Here is a 16247-nt window from a genome sequence, read left to right as displayed (position 1 = left end):
GCGGTTGCGAAAATACGACTGCTATTTTGAAATGGTCGCCGAGAAACCCCGAGGATCCGTGTTAGTGGAGGAGAGTCATGGTCTGAAACCCAGCAAAAGCTTATGGCTGCGGCTCTTTGAAAAAAAATTTCACTATAAGGAGGCAAGAGAACGCGGTTGAAACATATGTTGTCGTTCGCTGAAGGTTATTGCAATTTGCCACGAAAATCCACAGCGGGGAAGCTGATCGAAATACGACAAAATCCGGGGTTCAGCGGCAAGGTCTTGCGCGCGGCTGGCCGCCATGACGCATGCCAAGTAGTCCGGGAATAACGGTATACAAGCAATATCCGTTAGGGGCCGGGTATTCCGGCTGAAATGGCGGGGCGAATGAGGAAACAAGCGTTGTTTCTATAATTGTTCTGCTCCATATTGTTCCCATCACACAACACACAAATGATGAAATGTGCGGCTGATCTTGACGTGACTGCTACTGCTTTCTATTCTGTTGGACTCTTTCTCCAATTCTCCCCGCACTACTTTCCCAATGTGATGTTACCACATCACCACACCTCGTATCGGATACGGGATGGGATACAACCTCGGCCAATGGTCCGTGCAGGCCACCACGTTGTCGCCGCACCAAAACCCCTTTCCCTCAAAATGAACTCGAAACATTGGCGATATTGCGTTACTCTTAGGCTTTACATTGAAATTTCCTATAACACATTCAAGTGACGTCAACGCCTATCATGGTCCGTCTCGTCGTTCCATCAATTGCTCTTGCAGCATTCGCGTCGTGTGCAGCTGCCACCGGCCGGCTGTGGACAGGGTATGTGGATAATCTACATGCGTTCTCAAGCTTCCACTCACCATTTCTTCAGGCCTTGCGGAACACGGCCCGAAGTTGCCAAGAGGAGTATTGGTACAAGCGGTATCAAAGTGCGGCAAGCCGCGAACAATGGGACAAATTCAACTGCCACAATGGATGTAAGACATCGTCAGCCACGATTGCGGATACAAAGTCCAGCTGACTCTTTCGAAAGCTTTACTACCATGTCATTCTCGCGGAGGGCAACAGCACTACCGATTTCATCACCGATGACCTCTTGAACCATCAGACAGAAATACTGAACGACGGCTTCGTGCCAATGGGCTACCAGTTCCGGCTTGCAGAGACGACTTGGACCACCAACGCCAGCTGGTGAGCACACCCTGTGCCACATCTGCAAGAACAAAGCCAGCCACTAACACACACACAGGTTCTACAACGCAACGCAGCTGTCTCAGCAAGAAACAGACATGAAGACCGCCCTCCGCAAGGGCGACAAGACGGCGCTAAACGTCTACATAGTCGGGTAAGCCGCCACCACAACCTTACCACCGCCGTCCGCTCACTCACACTCGCACAGTCTCTGGGACAGCAGCATCAGCGCGTGGTCAACCGTGCCGCTGGAGCTCGACTTCAACATCCCGAACGACGGCGTCGTGCTGCACAACTCCATCCTGCCCGGCGGCGCCAACAAGATCTGGACGCTCGGCAAGACACTCATCCACGAGGCCGGCCACGTAAGTAGCACCCTTGAGAAACCCAAGCTAGGCAGGTCTTTTGCTGACATGACGTGACGCTCTCGCAGTGGGTTGGCTTGTACCACACCTTCTCCGGCGGCTGCGAGAACAATTTCGACTACGTCGACGACACGCCGCTCGAGGCGGTGCCGGCATCGTCGTGGGATGCGCTAGGCGGGTGCCCTGAGGGCCGCGATACTTGCCCTGATGCCCCGGGGCTGGATCCTATTCGTGAGTCTTGTGACCGTGTGTCCGTGAAGTGTGTGCTGGGGCTGACTGACTGTTGGACAGATAATTATATGGACTACACGAGTGATGAGTGCAGGACGGAGTTTACGCCGGGGCAGATTGCGTATGCGCATAATGAAATGGAGACGCATAGAGGCATTTTTGTATGATGTTGAACGGTGCAAGTTGAATGAATTGTATACCACTCATTCTCAAAATGCAGCAGTGAAATCAAGCGTTTATGTACACCAATCGTTTGAAATGATTCCATGAAGTATAATGAATGAGTGGCATTATTGTAGTGAGATATACAAGGGATTCTGCCTTGGTGTTGAAGAAAAGACAATAAAACACGGCAAATACGCTCGGCAATAATGAGCAACGACGAGTTCCTACATATAAGATTTGGGGTAATTACCAAACCCAACTCTTTTTTAGGCTTAGCCGTTAGTAAGAAAGTAGTTAGATTTTAATTTCGTTGAGGTTCTGCGACCGTTGAAAAGTGGTAGATTTTAGTAAAGAAGTTGGGTTTGGCCGACGATTGTTGGGTTTGGCCGGTGATAGTTGGGGTTGAGATTTTTTACGAAAAAAGAGTTAGATTTAGTAACTATCCCATATAATTTATAGAGTAGATGCAGTGGCTAAGAGTTAAAAGAAAAAAAGGGAAGAGTTAAAAAGTTTGTCTATTAGCTGTGTGCATGAACCCCGTATAGAATTACTGACGCGGTAGGATATTTCGTTATTACTCTTATAATTTATTATGTACTATAGTAAATTCGTAGTTAGCTTCTTCGACTAAGTAGGATGTATAACTGCTTTCCGGGTAGCCAGCCTCTTAGCCCTTATGCCACTCATTTAGCGTATTTACAATTGTCCACATTTTGTAACATTTTATTATCTACTCTTATCTCTTTAAGTAAACCCTACGGTTTATCCAATGTACTAAGTAACTCCGAAGGTAAGTAGAAGTAACCACTATCTACTGGTGGGTTTATATACACCGGCTTTTTGTATTTCCAATATTCTCGTACGAAATATTCAGCCGTAAGCCTCAATACTTATTCCATCAAAATACATAAACAAGCTTCTGGCCGCTTACTTCCCCTTTCTTAATTTCCTGCAAACCGGCCAGCACGTCCTCCCACCCAGCACCCTCCTTCGCCCTCAACGGATGAGGGCGCATCTTCCCACTCTCCAGCAAGGCCTGCAACTCACCTGCCCACCTCGCTCCGAAGCTCCTCGCCTCCTCGGAGCCGGGGCGGCCGTACGGTTCCGGCCAGGCGATGTCCTTGCCCAGCATGGTGATGCCGAGGGTCCAGTTTGCCTTGACAGCCTTGCGGGTGGCGGCGGTGGCCTCCCAGAAGGGGTCGAGGGCGGTGTAGCGGCCGCCGGCGCGGCCGATGGCGGCGTAGCAGATGGCGATGCTGTCTTTCGTTGTGATGCAGTCGAGGGCGTACTTGAGGTTGCCTTTCGTCGCGGCCTTGATGTCGGCGGCGCACGTCGGCACGCGGTAGTCGTAGGCCTCGTCGGCGCCATACGACCGCACGAGGTCGAAGTTGCGCGGCGAGCACGTTGTGATGGGCCGCAGGCCGGCCAGCCGCAGCAGCTGGATCGCCGCCGTGCCGACCGAGCTGCTGCCGCCGTAAACGAGCACCGTGATGGGCTTCTCGCCGGTGTAGGGTTTTGCTGGCGTGACGTCCAGGTCGGGCAGCAGGTGGTGGAAGAGGGCCTGGCCGACGGTGAACCACACGGTCGACAGCGACGCGCCGACGGACCACGGCACGCTCTCGGGCAGCGTCAGCGTGATGTCGGCCGGGGCCGAGACGTAGGTCGCGAAGGAGCCTGAGGACGGGTCGTTCGGGTCGGAGCCCATGACGGCGCCGGTCACGCGGTCGCCGACCTTCACGGGCCGCCGCACTTCGGATCCGACGGCCACTACCGTCCCCGCAAAATCGCAGCCGCCGATGCTCCCCGGCTTTGCGAATCCCGACTCCATTTTCGTGTCGACGGGGTTGACTGACACTGCCGCTGTCTTCACAATGATCATGTCTGGCTTGAGTTCTGCGACCGGCGCTTCATGCGAGATCCCAAGTGTGCCGTCGTCTTGGAATGTGAGAGCCGTCTGTTTTGTGGGGAGTTCTGCCATGGTGTCGACAAGGGATGGTGCCGAAAATGGAAAGTTCAAGGATGACCAATTAGGTACGTTCTGATGGGTATTCTTGTCGAGCTATTTTACGTGCCAAAATCCCGAGCGCTTTTGTAGTGGTGGTGAGTTGGTGGTGTGAAGCAGGCCTCATTGAGTTCCGCCGCCGAAAAACACCGAAACCGCCATTGCCGAATCGGGAGGTACGAACACTTCCTTTTAAACATTCAACGACACATGGCCGTGAGTTTAGACTGCTCTTTCGAGGTTTCTATGGACATAGTCTAATGCGCTCTGTACCGCCGGTATGGATGCCACAAACGTTTCAACAACGGCTGAGCCTGCCGCTCAGGATGCTTCGATCCTGGCAACCATGTCCAAGACTCAGCTGTTCTTCTCCTTGATATTGGCATTGGTGATTGTTCCACGGCTTTTTAAGGTTAGAGAACCTGTTCATTCCCCGGATTGTTCCTCAATTGATCGGTGAATAGATTATCTCAAGACTGATTTCTCCCATCTCGCGCATCCCTGGCCCATTCATCAACAAGATCTCGTCCATACCGTTGATGAAGGCAAGCGCCGCGGGCAAAACGTAAGCTTCACCTCGAGAATCATACGTGGCAGACTCTGAACCTATTTCTACAAAAGCCACGAGCTCAGCGCTCGGCTGCATGCAAAGTACGGCCCCATCGTCGTTCTCTCTCCGCGCATGATCTCCGTCTCGGACAAGAATGAAGTCAAGCGCATCATCCACACCGAGGACTGGCCCAAGTCCGAACTCATCTACGGCAACTTCCGCCAGAATCCCGCGCGGCCGACCCTCATCGCCTTCACGGACAAGAAGGCGTACGCGGAGCGCAAGCGGCTCATCTCGGGGTGGTTCGGCATGCGCTACATCCGCAGCCTGCAGCCGCTCATGCAGCAGTGCATCGACGAGACCATCAAGGTCGTCGAGGCGGCGTGCGACGACCCGGGATCAGCCGGCGAGGTGGACATGCAGAACCTGTGCACGGCGACGGCCGTCGACATCATCGGCACGACCATCTTCGGGCAGAGCTTCGACGTGGTCAAGAACGGCTCGCACCCGCTGCCGACCTTCCTGCGCAAGATGCTCAAGGCCAGCGGCCTGCTGCTGTTCATGCCGTGGATCCGCAGCATCCCCTTCCGCCCCACGCGGCCCGCCTACATCGACCGCTTCACCCTCGACATCATGGAGAGCCGCCGCCGCACCGCCAAGACGGCGCCGCGGCAGGACCTGCTGCAGAAGCTCGTCGAAAGGCTGGACGACGAAGACGGGAAGCTCACGCCGTTCGACGTCCAGGGCGAAGTCACCATCATGCTGGTTGCTGGTACTGAGACGACGGCTAACTCGGAGCTGTTTACGCTGTTGATGCTAGCCCGGCACCCGGACAAGCTGCGCCGTGTCTACGAGGAGGTTGACGCGTGGTACACGCCGGGGGACTTCTCCCGCGCCGTCGACTGCGAGTACTCGCTGCACGGCATGACGTACCTGCAGGCCTGCGAGGACGAGGCCATGCGCATCGTGCCCGCCCAGGCCACCGGAAGCCCGCGCGAGAGCAGGCGTGACGAATCCGTCTTGGGTTATCGCGTGCCCGCTGGCACGACTGTATTCCCTACGACGCAGGGCGTGCATCATGATGAGAGCGTGTGGCCTGATGCGAAGGAGTACATACCTGAGCGCTGGCTGGAGATTTATGAGAAGGGCAAGGTGAATGAGCAGTACTTCTGGCCGTTCTCGGCGGGGAGCAGGGTGTGTATCGGGAAGCACTTTGCTCTGCAGGAAATGCATCTCATGCTGGTGAGTCTGCTGAGGAGGTTTGAGTTTGAGTATGTGCCGGGCCAGCAGGAGAGCACCGTGTTCAGGGTGGCTCAACATATGGAGGCGCCGAAGTATGTGTTGAAAGTCAGGAGAAGGAAGTTCTAAGCATCTCGTTCAAGCACATGACAAGAATAAATTTCCGATTTATAGCATGCTTTAGAGACTGCCTGCACGAGACTGTACAAAATATCCAAGCTTTTCTTGCTCTGTAATTAGAAGTGAAAGCCGAAAATTAAGTCGCCGAAAGCCAACACCGATGCTCATGTATGTGTAATAGAACAGAATTTGCTAGTGACTAATTGCTAATGATGCTCATTACGGCCGTGAAGACTATCTATACAATTCTGGTATCGTAAGAAGTGAGAAAATGTGGATGATTGGTAAGAAAAGTTGACAAAAGAAAAAGATATGTACAGATCGAATCAAGAAGAAACCGTCACTTCATCGTCTCACAACTGCATGCGCTGCCTGAGCGACGTCTTCACCCCCTCGATATTCTTCCTCAACAGCATCAACCCCCCTCCACCGAGTTCGGCACTCATCTGCGCCTCCTGCCTGAACACGGCCCGCGCCAGCTCCGACGCAATCATCTCCCGACCAACCCTTTCGGCCAGGTCCAAGCGCTGCTGCTCTGCTTCACTGCCCGATGATGCCTCGCTGCTCGACGACGCGGCTTCTTCTCGGTCATTAGGTGCGGCGGACGCATTAAGCACGCACCGCAGGTCGTCGGGCAGATCGAGCAGCTCCTCGCTGTGCTGCAGCGCGGCCAGTAATAGCCGCACGGCCGTATACGTCCGCAGCGACACGTCGTCGCCGGCGGCCGGCAGCTCGCCGAATTTCAAGCCGGGATCGGTGCGCGACGACAGGCCTACCCCTGCTGCCGACCGCCCCAGATGCGCGTATAGGTGGGCGAAGAGCGCGCTGTAGATGCGGATCATGGAGACGTAGCAGTTGAGGATCAGCAGGGCCATCGGCGTGTCCACGCCGTTGGAGGTGGTGGAGACGGAGACGGAGGATGAGGAGGGGCGAGAGGAGGAGGATGTGGTGGGGCTGGGAGTGGATGCTGATGACATCGACTCCGGCGTGTGTGGATGGTTGCGATGTGCTACATCCGATCCGATGGTGTCGTGTCTCTCTTTATGACCCACTTGCGTGCAGCTCGGCGGCCGGACGCCGTCGTTCTCGCATATTGAGACGGACGCTCCACGTCCGTGTTGGTAAAGCTCCGGTTTGAGGAGGCTGGCAAAATCTCCGGACAGGCACAGAATCTCCCCGATGGGGTAGGTGCTGAGCCAGTGTTGGGCATCGGCGCCGGCCCCCGTCGAGTAGCTGTTTATAAGCATGAGGTGCCGCTGGAACTCGACTGCCAGAGAGGTGAGCTTCCTCGTGCAGTCTTCCTTCGGACACGTCGAAGTCTCAGTTGCTGACATTTCAATGTCCTCGTTGCCCTTGGCGCCGCCCACCGATGGCTCTATCGAGCCCGCACAATCTGACAAATCGCCAAAGTGGTTCATATCGAACTGAAAATTGAAGGGGGTATGGTGCATGGTCGGTCCAGAGGTTTCGGCGAACGGAGAACAGTCCATGAAAGCGCCCCCCATAGAGAAATCTGACGCAGACACGGCGGCGTCGGCATGAAAAGTGTGCTGATGTGTAGCGCCCAACACGTCGAGTTGGCCCCACGATGGTTCCCATCGGCCGGGGCCCTGCTGGTCTGGCTGCTGTGGCGGCGGGTTCTCCGCTCCCGCAGGACTAGACGGCCCGGGAGCGCCGGGCGACTGGGAGCCGTCCCGCCTCCCGGGCTCCTGGATTGCTTTTTCCTGCGCTAAAGATGCGTTCTGCGTATTTCTAGCAGGGCGAGCGCGGGGGCTGAAGGTGCATTGGGCTTTGGCCCTTGTGCAGCGCTGGCAGGCGCCTATTGTGGAGGAAGGATTCTGCGGGCACTTGAGCTTGTGGGAGCGGCAGCGATCGCAGGCGAAGCGAAAGGATCGGAATTTATCGCTTTCTTCGGCCATGGTTGGGTATCGGAGTTTGAGAACACGTGGGACAAAGATTATTAAACTGGAGGTCGGGGAGAAGCCTTCCGCTGGCAGTTCACATGGCTCACATGCAGGTACATGGAGAGACAGCTTATGTAGATAGGGTTCCCCACTCCCATATCGTGTGATGATTCGTGTCAGGACACGATATTCAGTAGGCGGACGGAAGCGTGGCGGCTCCGGGATCAGACCCGGCCGAGAGGAGAGCAGTCGTAACGGTGCCAAGAAGCAATAGAAGCGCTCATGAGTTAAGCCTGCGTCGTATAGCTTATCGGACCCCTAAGCATTGAGCCGGGCGGTAAGTCTCTCGGCAAGATCGCGCTAGGCGCGCCGATCCGTGTAGATTCCGAAACGCTGGTTTGGCGGGCATGACTAAGGAGCATTTACCAATGGAAAAACGCAATCCGTGGCGGCGCTGGAGAATACGTTGAATTCCCCGGGCTCACGCTATCGGCTTCTGCCGCTCTCAAAGACTGCTGGACGCTGGCGATCTTTTGCTGATGATTCTGTTGTCATCCGCACCCCGGAACGCCAATTTCCGGCACCACGTCGAGCTGCGTGGGAGGCACCTCGACTCACGATGCAGCCAGCTTAAGCGAACAACCGGCTTTCCGGGCCCTGGCAGCGGCTGACTCCGGCCACTGGGAAAACGTGCAATGCAGGCATGATGACACTGGCCTGAAACATTACGGTTGACCGTGGCGGTGATTACGTGACATAAGGGAATGCAATAATCAGGCCGGTGAGTGGACGGGTGGTGGACGGGTGGCTCATCACCATCAGCCTCAGCCGGCGGGATAAATGCTTGAGTCGTGTTACGGTTGACTCCCAAACTCCAAAGGGGCAAGATTCAAGCACTTTTGCCGAGCCGCGCACCCAGTGCCTTGCCAAGCCCTTCGTTAGTGCGGTTTCGACGTAAGTCATCGTTTCCGGGGTACGACCCTTGACGAAGCGTGGTGATTTTCACCCTTGTTCTGGTGGAGTGAGATGCGCGTGGCCATCTATTCTGCTCACTACATGGTTCTGGGCCCTGCGGAGAAGTCCGCCTTTCCGTCTATCTGATGGCGGCCCGATGTGCGGGGTATACGCTCACGCCTGCCCCTTGGTGGCCGCCGCCTTCAACTGCATCAACGTGCTCAACTCGGGCATATGGATCTGACCAACGTCTCCGGCTCCATCGAACATCTCGCCACCCGCCTCACCGCCGCGCACCGTCGACACGAAGCCGCTGTTCCCTTCCCTCACTAGCGGCGGCGGGCCCAACGGCATGCTCCACCACACCTTGTCGTGCGCGATCTCGAACGCCCAGTGCTTGCCCTCGCGCGGCTTCACGAAATCGAGGCGGTAACCCGTCGTCGTGTCGAGGAAAGGACCCTTTACAGGGCCGCCGTGGCTGCTGCGGAGCACGAAATAGTCCTCGGTCAGGCTGACGGTATCGTTCATGCTGCCGAACAGCTCGACGCCGTCGCGCAGCAGCCGGAACTTCTGGCACACCTTGCCCTTGCGGTCGCCAATGCGGCTGACAATTCGGAGGCTGGCAAAGGTGAAGGGTCCGGCGTGTCCGCGCACGTACGTCGTGTCGCTGAGGATGGCCGGGAACGACGCCTCCATCCAGCAGCGATCATGGCCGCCCTTGCCCGCGAATTGCAGCCGCCTGCTGCCGGCCGGGAATTCCATGTCGGCTTCGGCGTGCGCCCCGGTCATGACTTGCCGGTGGCTGACGGCGGGCGCCAGGGGGCCGGCCGTCGGGTCGGGACTGCGCGTGTAGCTGGTAAGCGTAAGGCGGCCGCGCACTTCAGGCACGTCGAAGATGGCCGTGGCGGCGCTGTGGTCGTGCGCAATCTCGATGCGGGACGAGCCTCCGCCCTTGCCGGGCCACTCGATGATGATGTGCGTGGCGGTCTCGCGCGCCGTCACTGACTCGGCGATGAGGTGGTGCTTCTCGATCTCGCCGTCGGGCAGCAGCGCGTGGAAGGTGATGTGCAGCGGGTCCTTGCCGTGGAAGGTTTGCGAGCCGTCGACGAAGAAGGTCACCGTCACGCCCGCCGAGCCCGTCTGCTCCGTCCCCTCCAGCATCCACATCTCCCAGTGCGACTTGCTGAGGGCCGCGTACTTCGGGTACGCATCGTTGCCGTGGCCGGTCCACGCCGGACCCTCTGCCACGCCGTCCGCCGCCGTAACGTGAAACTGCTGTGTCATGCTGCTGAGATCGTGCGGGTGTGATTGGCCGGGGTTGCTTGAACTGAGTCGTCAATGTTCAGCTTCATCGATCTAGCTGTGGATCCGGCCTGAAAGATATATATCACCTTCCAGGAAGTCTGCGCCGAGGTTGGTCCGCCGTCACTTACCCGGATCCGAGTGCCCGCGACGCGCCGAATGCGATTCGCTGCTTGCTCGTTGTCGCCAAAGCATGGGCGGAATTGCCGAATGCGATTCGCGGCCTTCTCGTTGGTCGTCGAAGCATACGGGGTAATTGCCGAAACCGGGGGCCTGAGTGTATATTCGGAGTTCTTCGGTGAATCGAGAACAACAACAACAACAACAGAAAAAAGCAAACACGGGTGGCAATGCAGTGGGTCCATTCTATCCTTCGTTTAGCCTCAACTGTTTTGAAAAGGGTTATCAAACGTCGTCTACCAACGCCTATACGCAGTCCTGGTCCTACCCACCCGTCGCATGAGGTCCAACGGCTCCCGAACGCCACTTCCGGGCCTAGAACGTGATAGGAAACTTCAGCCGCAGCCTTCCGCCGTATTTGTAGAAAAGGATAGGCAGGCAGGTGAAGCCGACGGCGATGAAACCGAGTAGAGTGTTGCCCCAGCCTAGACCAAGCGCCTCGTAAAGCGAGGGACCAGCAAGGGGCAAAAAACATCCGGCTAGCGAGCGGAGAAGCGTGTTTGCGGCCAAAGCGGAGGCTGCGACTCGCGGCCCGAACGCATCGACAAGGTACACCTGAATGGGCATCTAGATCCAGGGACAATTAGCGACCATCCGGCGGGATGCGCCAACGGGGGAGACCATACCATGACCATCAGAGCCCCCATGCCAATGAACGACGTGCCAATGATCGGCAGTATCCAGTGCACCTTGTAGTAGGAGGTCCATCCGTACCTGCTCGTGCAATTTCCAACCGTCAGTCGACATTTCTTGGCTGTGAGTCTCGGAGAACTTACCAGAAGAAGCCGCCGGGGATGACGGGTGCAAACCAGACCATCAGCAGCAGGCGAGCCTCCGGCTTCCATTCCGAGCTCTTGGCTGAGTCCTTTTTGGCCACCTTGTCGGATAGGATCCCGAAGCAAACCAGGCCCACTGCGAGGCCCATGCCTAACCCCAGATATGAAAGTCCACCCATACTTACACTGAAGCCATACTGCTTTCTATACACCGACGAGAATGTGGTAAAGAGCAGAATCAGAAGGCCGAAGACGAAGGCACAGTAGAGTGAGAGGAGCAGCACGATTGGCGAGAAGATCAACATCTTGGACGGCCGCTGCAGAGCCATGCCGAGAGAAGCAAGCGGGCTGACACCGCTCGATTCGAATCTGGTGTGGAGATCGGGGTTTCCCGTCTCCTTGCGGAGGCGGGCGGCTTTGCGCTTCAGCAGAACAGGGCCGTACGTCTCGGTCATGATGCAGTACAGGACGATGGTGATCACTCCGGTCTGGTGACTGATATTTAGATCGACCATGCCGGACGAAAGGGACAAGACTTACAGCAATGCAGAGAATGCGGAATACCCACCGCCAGTTGAGGTATTGCGCGATGAATCCAGACATCAAGGGGCCCAGTACCGGACCCATGAGCGGCCCCATGGCGAAGGCGCCCATGGCCTTGCCTCTATTCTCAGGTGCCATTACGTCCGCGATTGTTCCTCCACCAATGGTTCCTGGGCCTGATCCAGCGATGCCTGTAATCAGTCGAAACACCAGGAACATGCCGAGATTCTTAGCTTGGGCGCACCCTATCAGGAACCCCACGGTTATCACCATGCAGACGCGGTAGATGGGAAGCCGGCCAAAGTGTTCGGAGAGGGGCGCAATCACCAGTGGGCCAAATGCGAACCCCATCAAGTAGATCGACACGGTGAAAGCCGCAACGGTGCTGTTTGTGACGCCAAACTCAGCCTCGAGGGAGCTGGCAGCCGGGGCGAAGGCAGTCGAGGTGATATTCCTGATTGTGGCCGAGAACGTCAGCGTAGCTACTTCTCTTTTCCAGCTCGGATGCTACTCACGCAAATAGAGTGGTCAAACTGGCCATGACAACATGTCCGATGCGCTTTGACTTTGGCCAGTTCATAGGATTCGCTGCGTCATCTGGTCCCTCCCAGTCGACCAGATTCGGGTCTTGGACATCTGGCGATGAATCCTGATTGGTAGGAGTCTTCTGCTCCTCTGAACGTTGGTAAGCCTCGTCTGCATCCTGCTTCTCCAGGTCCGCGGATCCGTCCTTGCTGTGCCTCGATTCTGTTGATGGAGACATGTCTTGCTGGTAGCAGTGTCGACCTTTAGCGTGGTCGCCTTTTCCGATGCTGTACAAATTGTCTGTAAAGGCAACTCAACGCATGTTCTACAGCAAGGCTTGGCTGGTGGGCATGCAATCCAAATATGAACCATGGGATACGAGGCCCATGCTGTCGGACCATCGCCGGCGGTGACTGAAGAAGCGGATGATCAGAGCGGAGGGTGATAATCTATACAGAAACGGCAGGAAATGGTGTTAATTGGGACATTTTGGGTGAAACCGGCATGGAACCAGCGGTCAGGACCGAAAAGCGCCGTGCCGACCGTCCGTGGGAAAAGCCGACCCTCCGCTGGCAATGCCGACCCTCCGCCCACACTCTGACGCGTCTGTGTCGATGATCCTTTTCTTCCTCGCTTTCATTTCGAAAAGCATCGCCCGTGGTTATCCCGTCATTCACGCAAGCGGATTACTATAGCAAGCAGCATTGGCGCGCCTTTAGATGAATAGGGAAAACAGTCAGGTGACGAGTGGATCTGCGGAGACGGCTACCTTCATGAGAAACGAGGTACGAGCATGTTAGCAGCCTGGTACTCATAGTTTACAGCAGTATAAACCGCTGGGTCTGTGCTCCCGAGCCCTTGGACCACCCGCTTACGGTGATTTGCTGCTAGGCCATGGCCAACCTCGCACAACCCTCAGTGCCCGCGAGCGAGCACCATAGACCTTTACCGCCGCCCAACCGTCGTAGAGACAAGCCGCAGCTGTCATGCACGCTGTGTCGCCGACGAAAGTGAGTGGCTCGCTTCTGAGCCGTATTCATTATGCTTATCCTCTAAAGGCTTAAATGTGACCGCAATCACCCCTGCGGCTCATGTTCAAACCGCGGCCTTTCGAATTCTTGCACTTACATTCCCTTGGTCACGAATGTTGCCCGAAAGACAGACCAGAAAAAACGGTCCCCCCAGACAGGTTCAAGCATCCAAGAAAGGATCAATCAGCTCGAGGGCCTTGTCCTTACTCTCATGCATTCTGCCCCTCAAAAGCCACCCCAAGCCACTTCTGGCGCCACAAAAAATGCCAATGAACTTGATGCCGAGCTTTCAGATAGCTTTGGTCGGATAAGCCTTGAAAATGATGAAACTCGATATGTGAGCGGCGACCATTGGATTTCCATTCTGGAAGGAGTGCGTGATGCCCCATTGTTCTCACCGTTCTTTGCTGACGACCTTGTCAGATTGCCGAGCTCAAAGACGATTTCGAAGATGGCAGTTCTGGACCCAGTCTCTTCCCTCCCACCAGAGCTGGTGAGAATGAAAATCGAGGCCCGAAGCTTCTTTTTGGATGCAACGATACGACCAGCAGGGACTCCATCCTTGATGCCTTGCCTCAGAGACCCGTGGCAGATAGACTCGTGTCCAAGTATTTCAATTTCATGGACATGACATCTTCTATCATACACGGCCCAAGCTTTCTGAAAGAGTACGAAAAGTTTTGGCTGGCGCCGTCTGGGGCTCCCATCATGTGGATCGGCCTCCTCTTTGCTGTCCTTGCCCTGGGAACTCACTTCCAGCAACGGGAGATGCATTCTCTCCAGTCTTCACCGAGAGACAATTCTATGCTTGAAGCATACAAGGACAAAGTTGTTGAATGCCTCGTGCTCGGAAAGTATACAAAGGTTGGCCCTTATACCATTGAAGCTCTCATACTTTACTTCTCCCTGGAACATCTCCCATCAGCCGACACAAGGGTTGACAATTGGATCCTTGTTGGAACCATCGTACGTCTTGCCATGCGTGCTGGCTATCACAGAGATCCTTCACATACGCCACAGATCAAGCCATTCCATGCCGAGATGCGCCGAAGACATTGGGCAACAATCATGCAGCTTGACCTAATGACCTCAACCCAAGTAGGTCTACCCCGTATGGTCAACGAGGCCGTATGCGATACCGCCGAGCCCCGCAATTTTCTAGATAACGACTTCGACGAAGATGTTCTAGAGTTACCGCCCTCCCGCCCTGATACCGACATGACCTCAATTCTATACCTGAACGTCCGGAACAGGGTTCTACGAGTATTTGGCATGATCACCGACTTCACCACATCAACAAATCCTACCTCCTATGCCGATGTGATGCGGCTTGAACAGATGCTCAACGAGACCGTGGTCGCGATCCCTGTCTGCTTCCAGCCGAAGCCCCTGTACCAATCGCTCACAGAATCCTCGGAAACAATTTTACGACGCATGTACTTGGACATGGTATTCCAGAAGGCCCGATGTATTCTGCATCGCAAGTACCTGACAGCGGCTCGAAGTGACGTTAAATACATACATTCTCGTACGTCATGCATCGAAGCTGCAGTACAGATCTTGCAATATCAGGATACACTCTTTCGAGAGTGCCAGCCGGGAGGCTTGCTATACCGAGGAAACTGGAAGCTCACCTCTGTCCTAAACCATGACTTTCTACTAGCTAGCACAATACTATCTCTCGACCTCAACTGCGACATGGAGACATCACAGATGGTCGAAACACCGACGGAACAACAGAGACGAGAACACATTATTCGCTCTCTCAAACGGTCGTACAATATCTGGGTCCAGTCTGCACGTACGTCTCAAGAAGCCCGGAAAGTTGCGGAAGTGCTCCGAATCGTTCTCGTAAAAGCGCAAAAGAGCCAGATCTCAGCCTCAAACAGTTACGATGACCTGCATGACGAAGAGGCGGTGGATTTCAATGGATCAGAGTACTCGAACAGTGCGTATCCGTGCAATTGATAATCTACACCTCCTAACGTTATGACCTGATGTAGCGCCACTATCACCGCAGCCACCCCTGAACTACGATCCTGATCCCTCCATCTATATCAACCCTGACTGGAACAGTACATTTGATAGTGCTTCATCATTGGGACTTTTCGGAGAATTCGCCGGTATGGTAGCGTCAGGTGCTACCTTTGATCAGGTGAGGATTCCCGGGGCTCCCAAAAAGCCAGTCCCTCAAACTAAACATCTGAGCAGGAAAATTGGGACTTGCACTTCCGTGCCTCGAATGCCGCGGATATCTCAAGTATAGAGCCACGCCCTGCAAACATTGCTGACCCAACAAATGTGTCGGGTTCCGATAGCTGCTATTGATTCACCATTCTTCAGTCTGCCTGTTCACCTGGACTATTGCATCTGCGAGGCGCTTGACGTCGTCGGTGGCCGTCGGCATATGGTGGCCGCCATCGTGAGTGATGACGGTCGCGTTCGCGGGATTGTACCACTTAAGCAGGAGTCGTCCGTTGATCAGGTATGGATCTTTCAGCCCATGAAGATGGACCGAGGGGACGTTGAGGAGTTTGGACACGGCCGATTCGGCGCCGCCTCCGCAGAGCAAGATGGAGTACGACAAGGCGGACCAACGCGGATCACCGTGGAACTTGGCCTGGTGCAGCAGGAGAGATGCGACCAAGGCGCCCTGCGAAAAGCCCATGACGCCTCTCACGTCGGATGGCGCACGGCCACACCTCTCCAGAGCGGCTTCCAGCGTGGACAGAATCGCGCTCCATTCGGCTTCTCGCGACCGCTCCTCGTTGGTGAACCAGCGGAAGTAGGGACCGGCGTCCTCGAAGAAAGGGAGGATGCCCGGCCCCGGCGGGCTTTCGAAGGGGGCGTCGATGAAGAGGAATTCGAATTGCGATGCGAGCGTGGAGCGGATGCGTCGAGCTTGGGCGTGGAAGATGGCGGCCGAGGATCCGGAGCCGTGGAGGCAAATGACAAGGGGACGCGATGGCATGACGACGAGTGCAGTTGGTGTGGAAAGTGTGCGCGATTGGAGGTTGTGTTGTTGTTCGAGATCAGCAATGGTGACCGGGGATTCGGGATTCATCGGTGCACTCTTGGAGGCGGCGGAAGATGGAGGCGAGTCTGCAGCATCCGACTCGGCGACTCATGTCCACTCGAAACTCCGAACAGATGCACCACCACCGCAATCTTACAGTC

The 16247-nt window shown here is 55.7% G+C and overlaps 7 protein-coding genes across 7 annotated transcripts; 2 read left to right on the top strand and 5 right to left on the bottom strand.

Moving 5' to 3' along the window:
- Positions 1-731: 731 nt before the first annotated feature.
- LTHEOB_10375 (Peptidase M43) lies at positions 732-1946 on the top strand (the record flags this gene model as incomplete). The annotated part of the gene is made up of 7 exons (XM_035507013.1): positions 732-811; positions 864-969; positions 1026-1183; positions 1242-1337; positions 1392-1548; positions 1617-1779; positions 1840-1946. 7 exons carry the CDS (start codon positions 732-734, stop codon positions 1944-1946), a joined length of 867 nt encoding a protein of 288 aa, XP_035367912.1.
- An 896-nt stretch (positions 1947-2842) lies between these two features.
- Positions 2843-3922, bottom strand: LTHEOB_10374 (Amino acid/polyamine transporter I; the record flags this gene model as incomplete). Its single annotated transcript, XM_035507012.1, has 1 exon — positions 2843-3922. One exon carries the CDS (start codon positions 3920-3922, stop codon positions 2843-2845), a length of 1080 nt encoding a protein of 359 aa, XP_035367911.1.
- A 304-nt stretch (positions 3923-4226) lies between these two features.
- LTHEOB_10373 (Cytochrome P450) lies at positions 4227-5864 on the top strand (the record flags this gene model as incomplete). The annotated part of the gene is made up of 3 exons (XM_035507011.1): positions 4227-4358; positions 4411-4511; positions 4568-5864. The coding sequence occupies 3 exons, from the start codon at positions 4227-4229 to the stop codon at positions 5862-5864; spliced, it is 1530 nt and encodes a 509-aa protein (XP_035367910.1).
- Positions 5865-6208: 344 nt separating this feature from the next.
- On the bottom strand, positions 6209-7306 carry LTHEOB_10372 (uncharacterized protein; the record flags this gene model as incomplete). The annotated part of the gene is made up of 1 exon (XM_035507010.1): positions 6209-7306. The coding sequence occupies one exon, from the start codon at positions 7304-7306 to the stop codon at positions 6209-6211; it is 1098 nt and encodes a 365-aa protein (XP_035367909.1).
- Positions 7307-8887: 1581 nt separating this feature from the next.
- Positions 8888-9997, bottom strand: LTHEOB_10371 (uncharacterized protein; the record flags this gene model as incomplete). The annotated part of the gene is made up of 1 exon (XM_035507009.1): positions 8888-9997. The coding sequence occupies one exon, from the start codon at positions 9995-9997 to the stop codon at positions 8888-8890; it is 1110 nt and encodes a 369-aa protein (XP_035367908.1).
- A 513-nt stretch (positions 9998-10510) lies between these two features.
- Positions 10511-12277, bottom strand: LTHEOB_10370 (MFS transporter; the record flags this gene model as incomplete). The annotated part of the gene is made up of 5 exons (XM_035507008.1): positions 10511-10762; positions 10822-10909; positions 10972-11459; positions 11512-11968; positions 12030-12277. The coding sequence occupies 5 exons, from the start codon at positions 12275-12277 to the stop codon at positions 10511-10513; spliced, it is 1533 nt and encodes a 510-aa protein (XP_035367907.1).
- Positions 12278-15399: 3122 nt separating this feature from the next.
- Positions 15400-16134, bottom strand: LTHEOB_10369 (uncharacterized protein; the record flags this gene model as incomplete). Its single annotated transcript, XM_035507006.1, has 1 exon — positions 15400-16134. One exon carries the CDS (start codon positions 16132-16134, stop codon positions 15400-15402), a length of 735 nt encoding a protein of 244 aa, XP_035367906.1.
- Between the last annotated feature and the right edge of the window lie 113 nt (positions 16135-16247).

The sequence above is a fragment of the Lasiodiplodia theobromae genome, assembly GCF_012971845.1.
Source record: "Lasiodiplodia theobromae strain AM2As chromosome Unknown scaffold_38, whole genome shotgun sequence".
Lineage (NCBI taxonomy): Eukaryota > Fungi > Ascomycota > Dothideomycetes > Botryosphaeriales > Botryosphaeriaceae > Lasiodiplodia > Lasiodiplodia theobromae.
The sequence above is the reverse complement of the archived record's forward strand: the minus strand, read 5'-3'. Positions and strand labels throughout refer to the sequence as shown.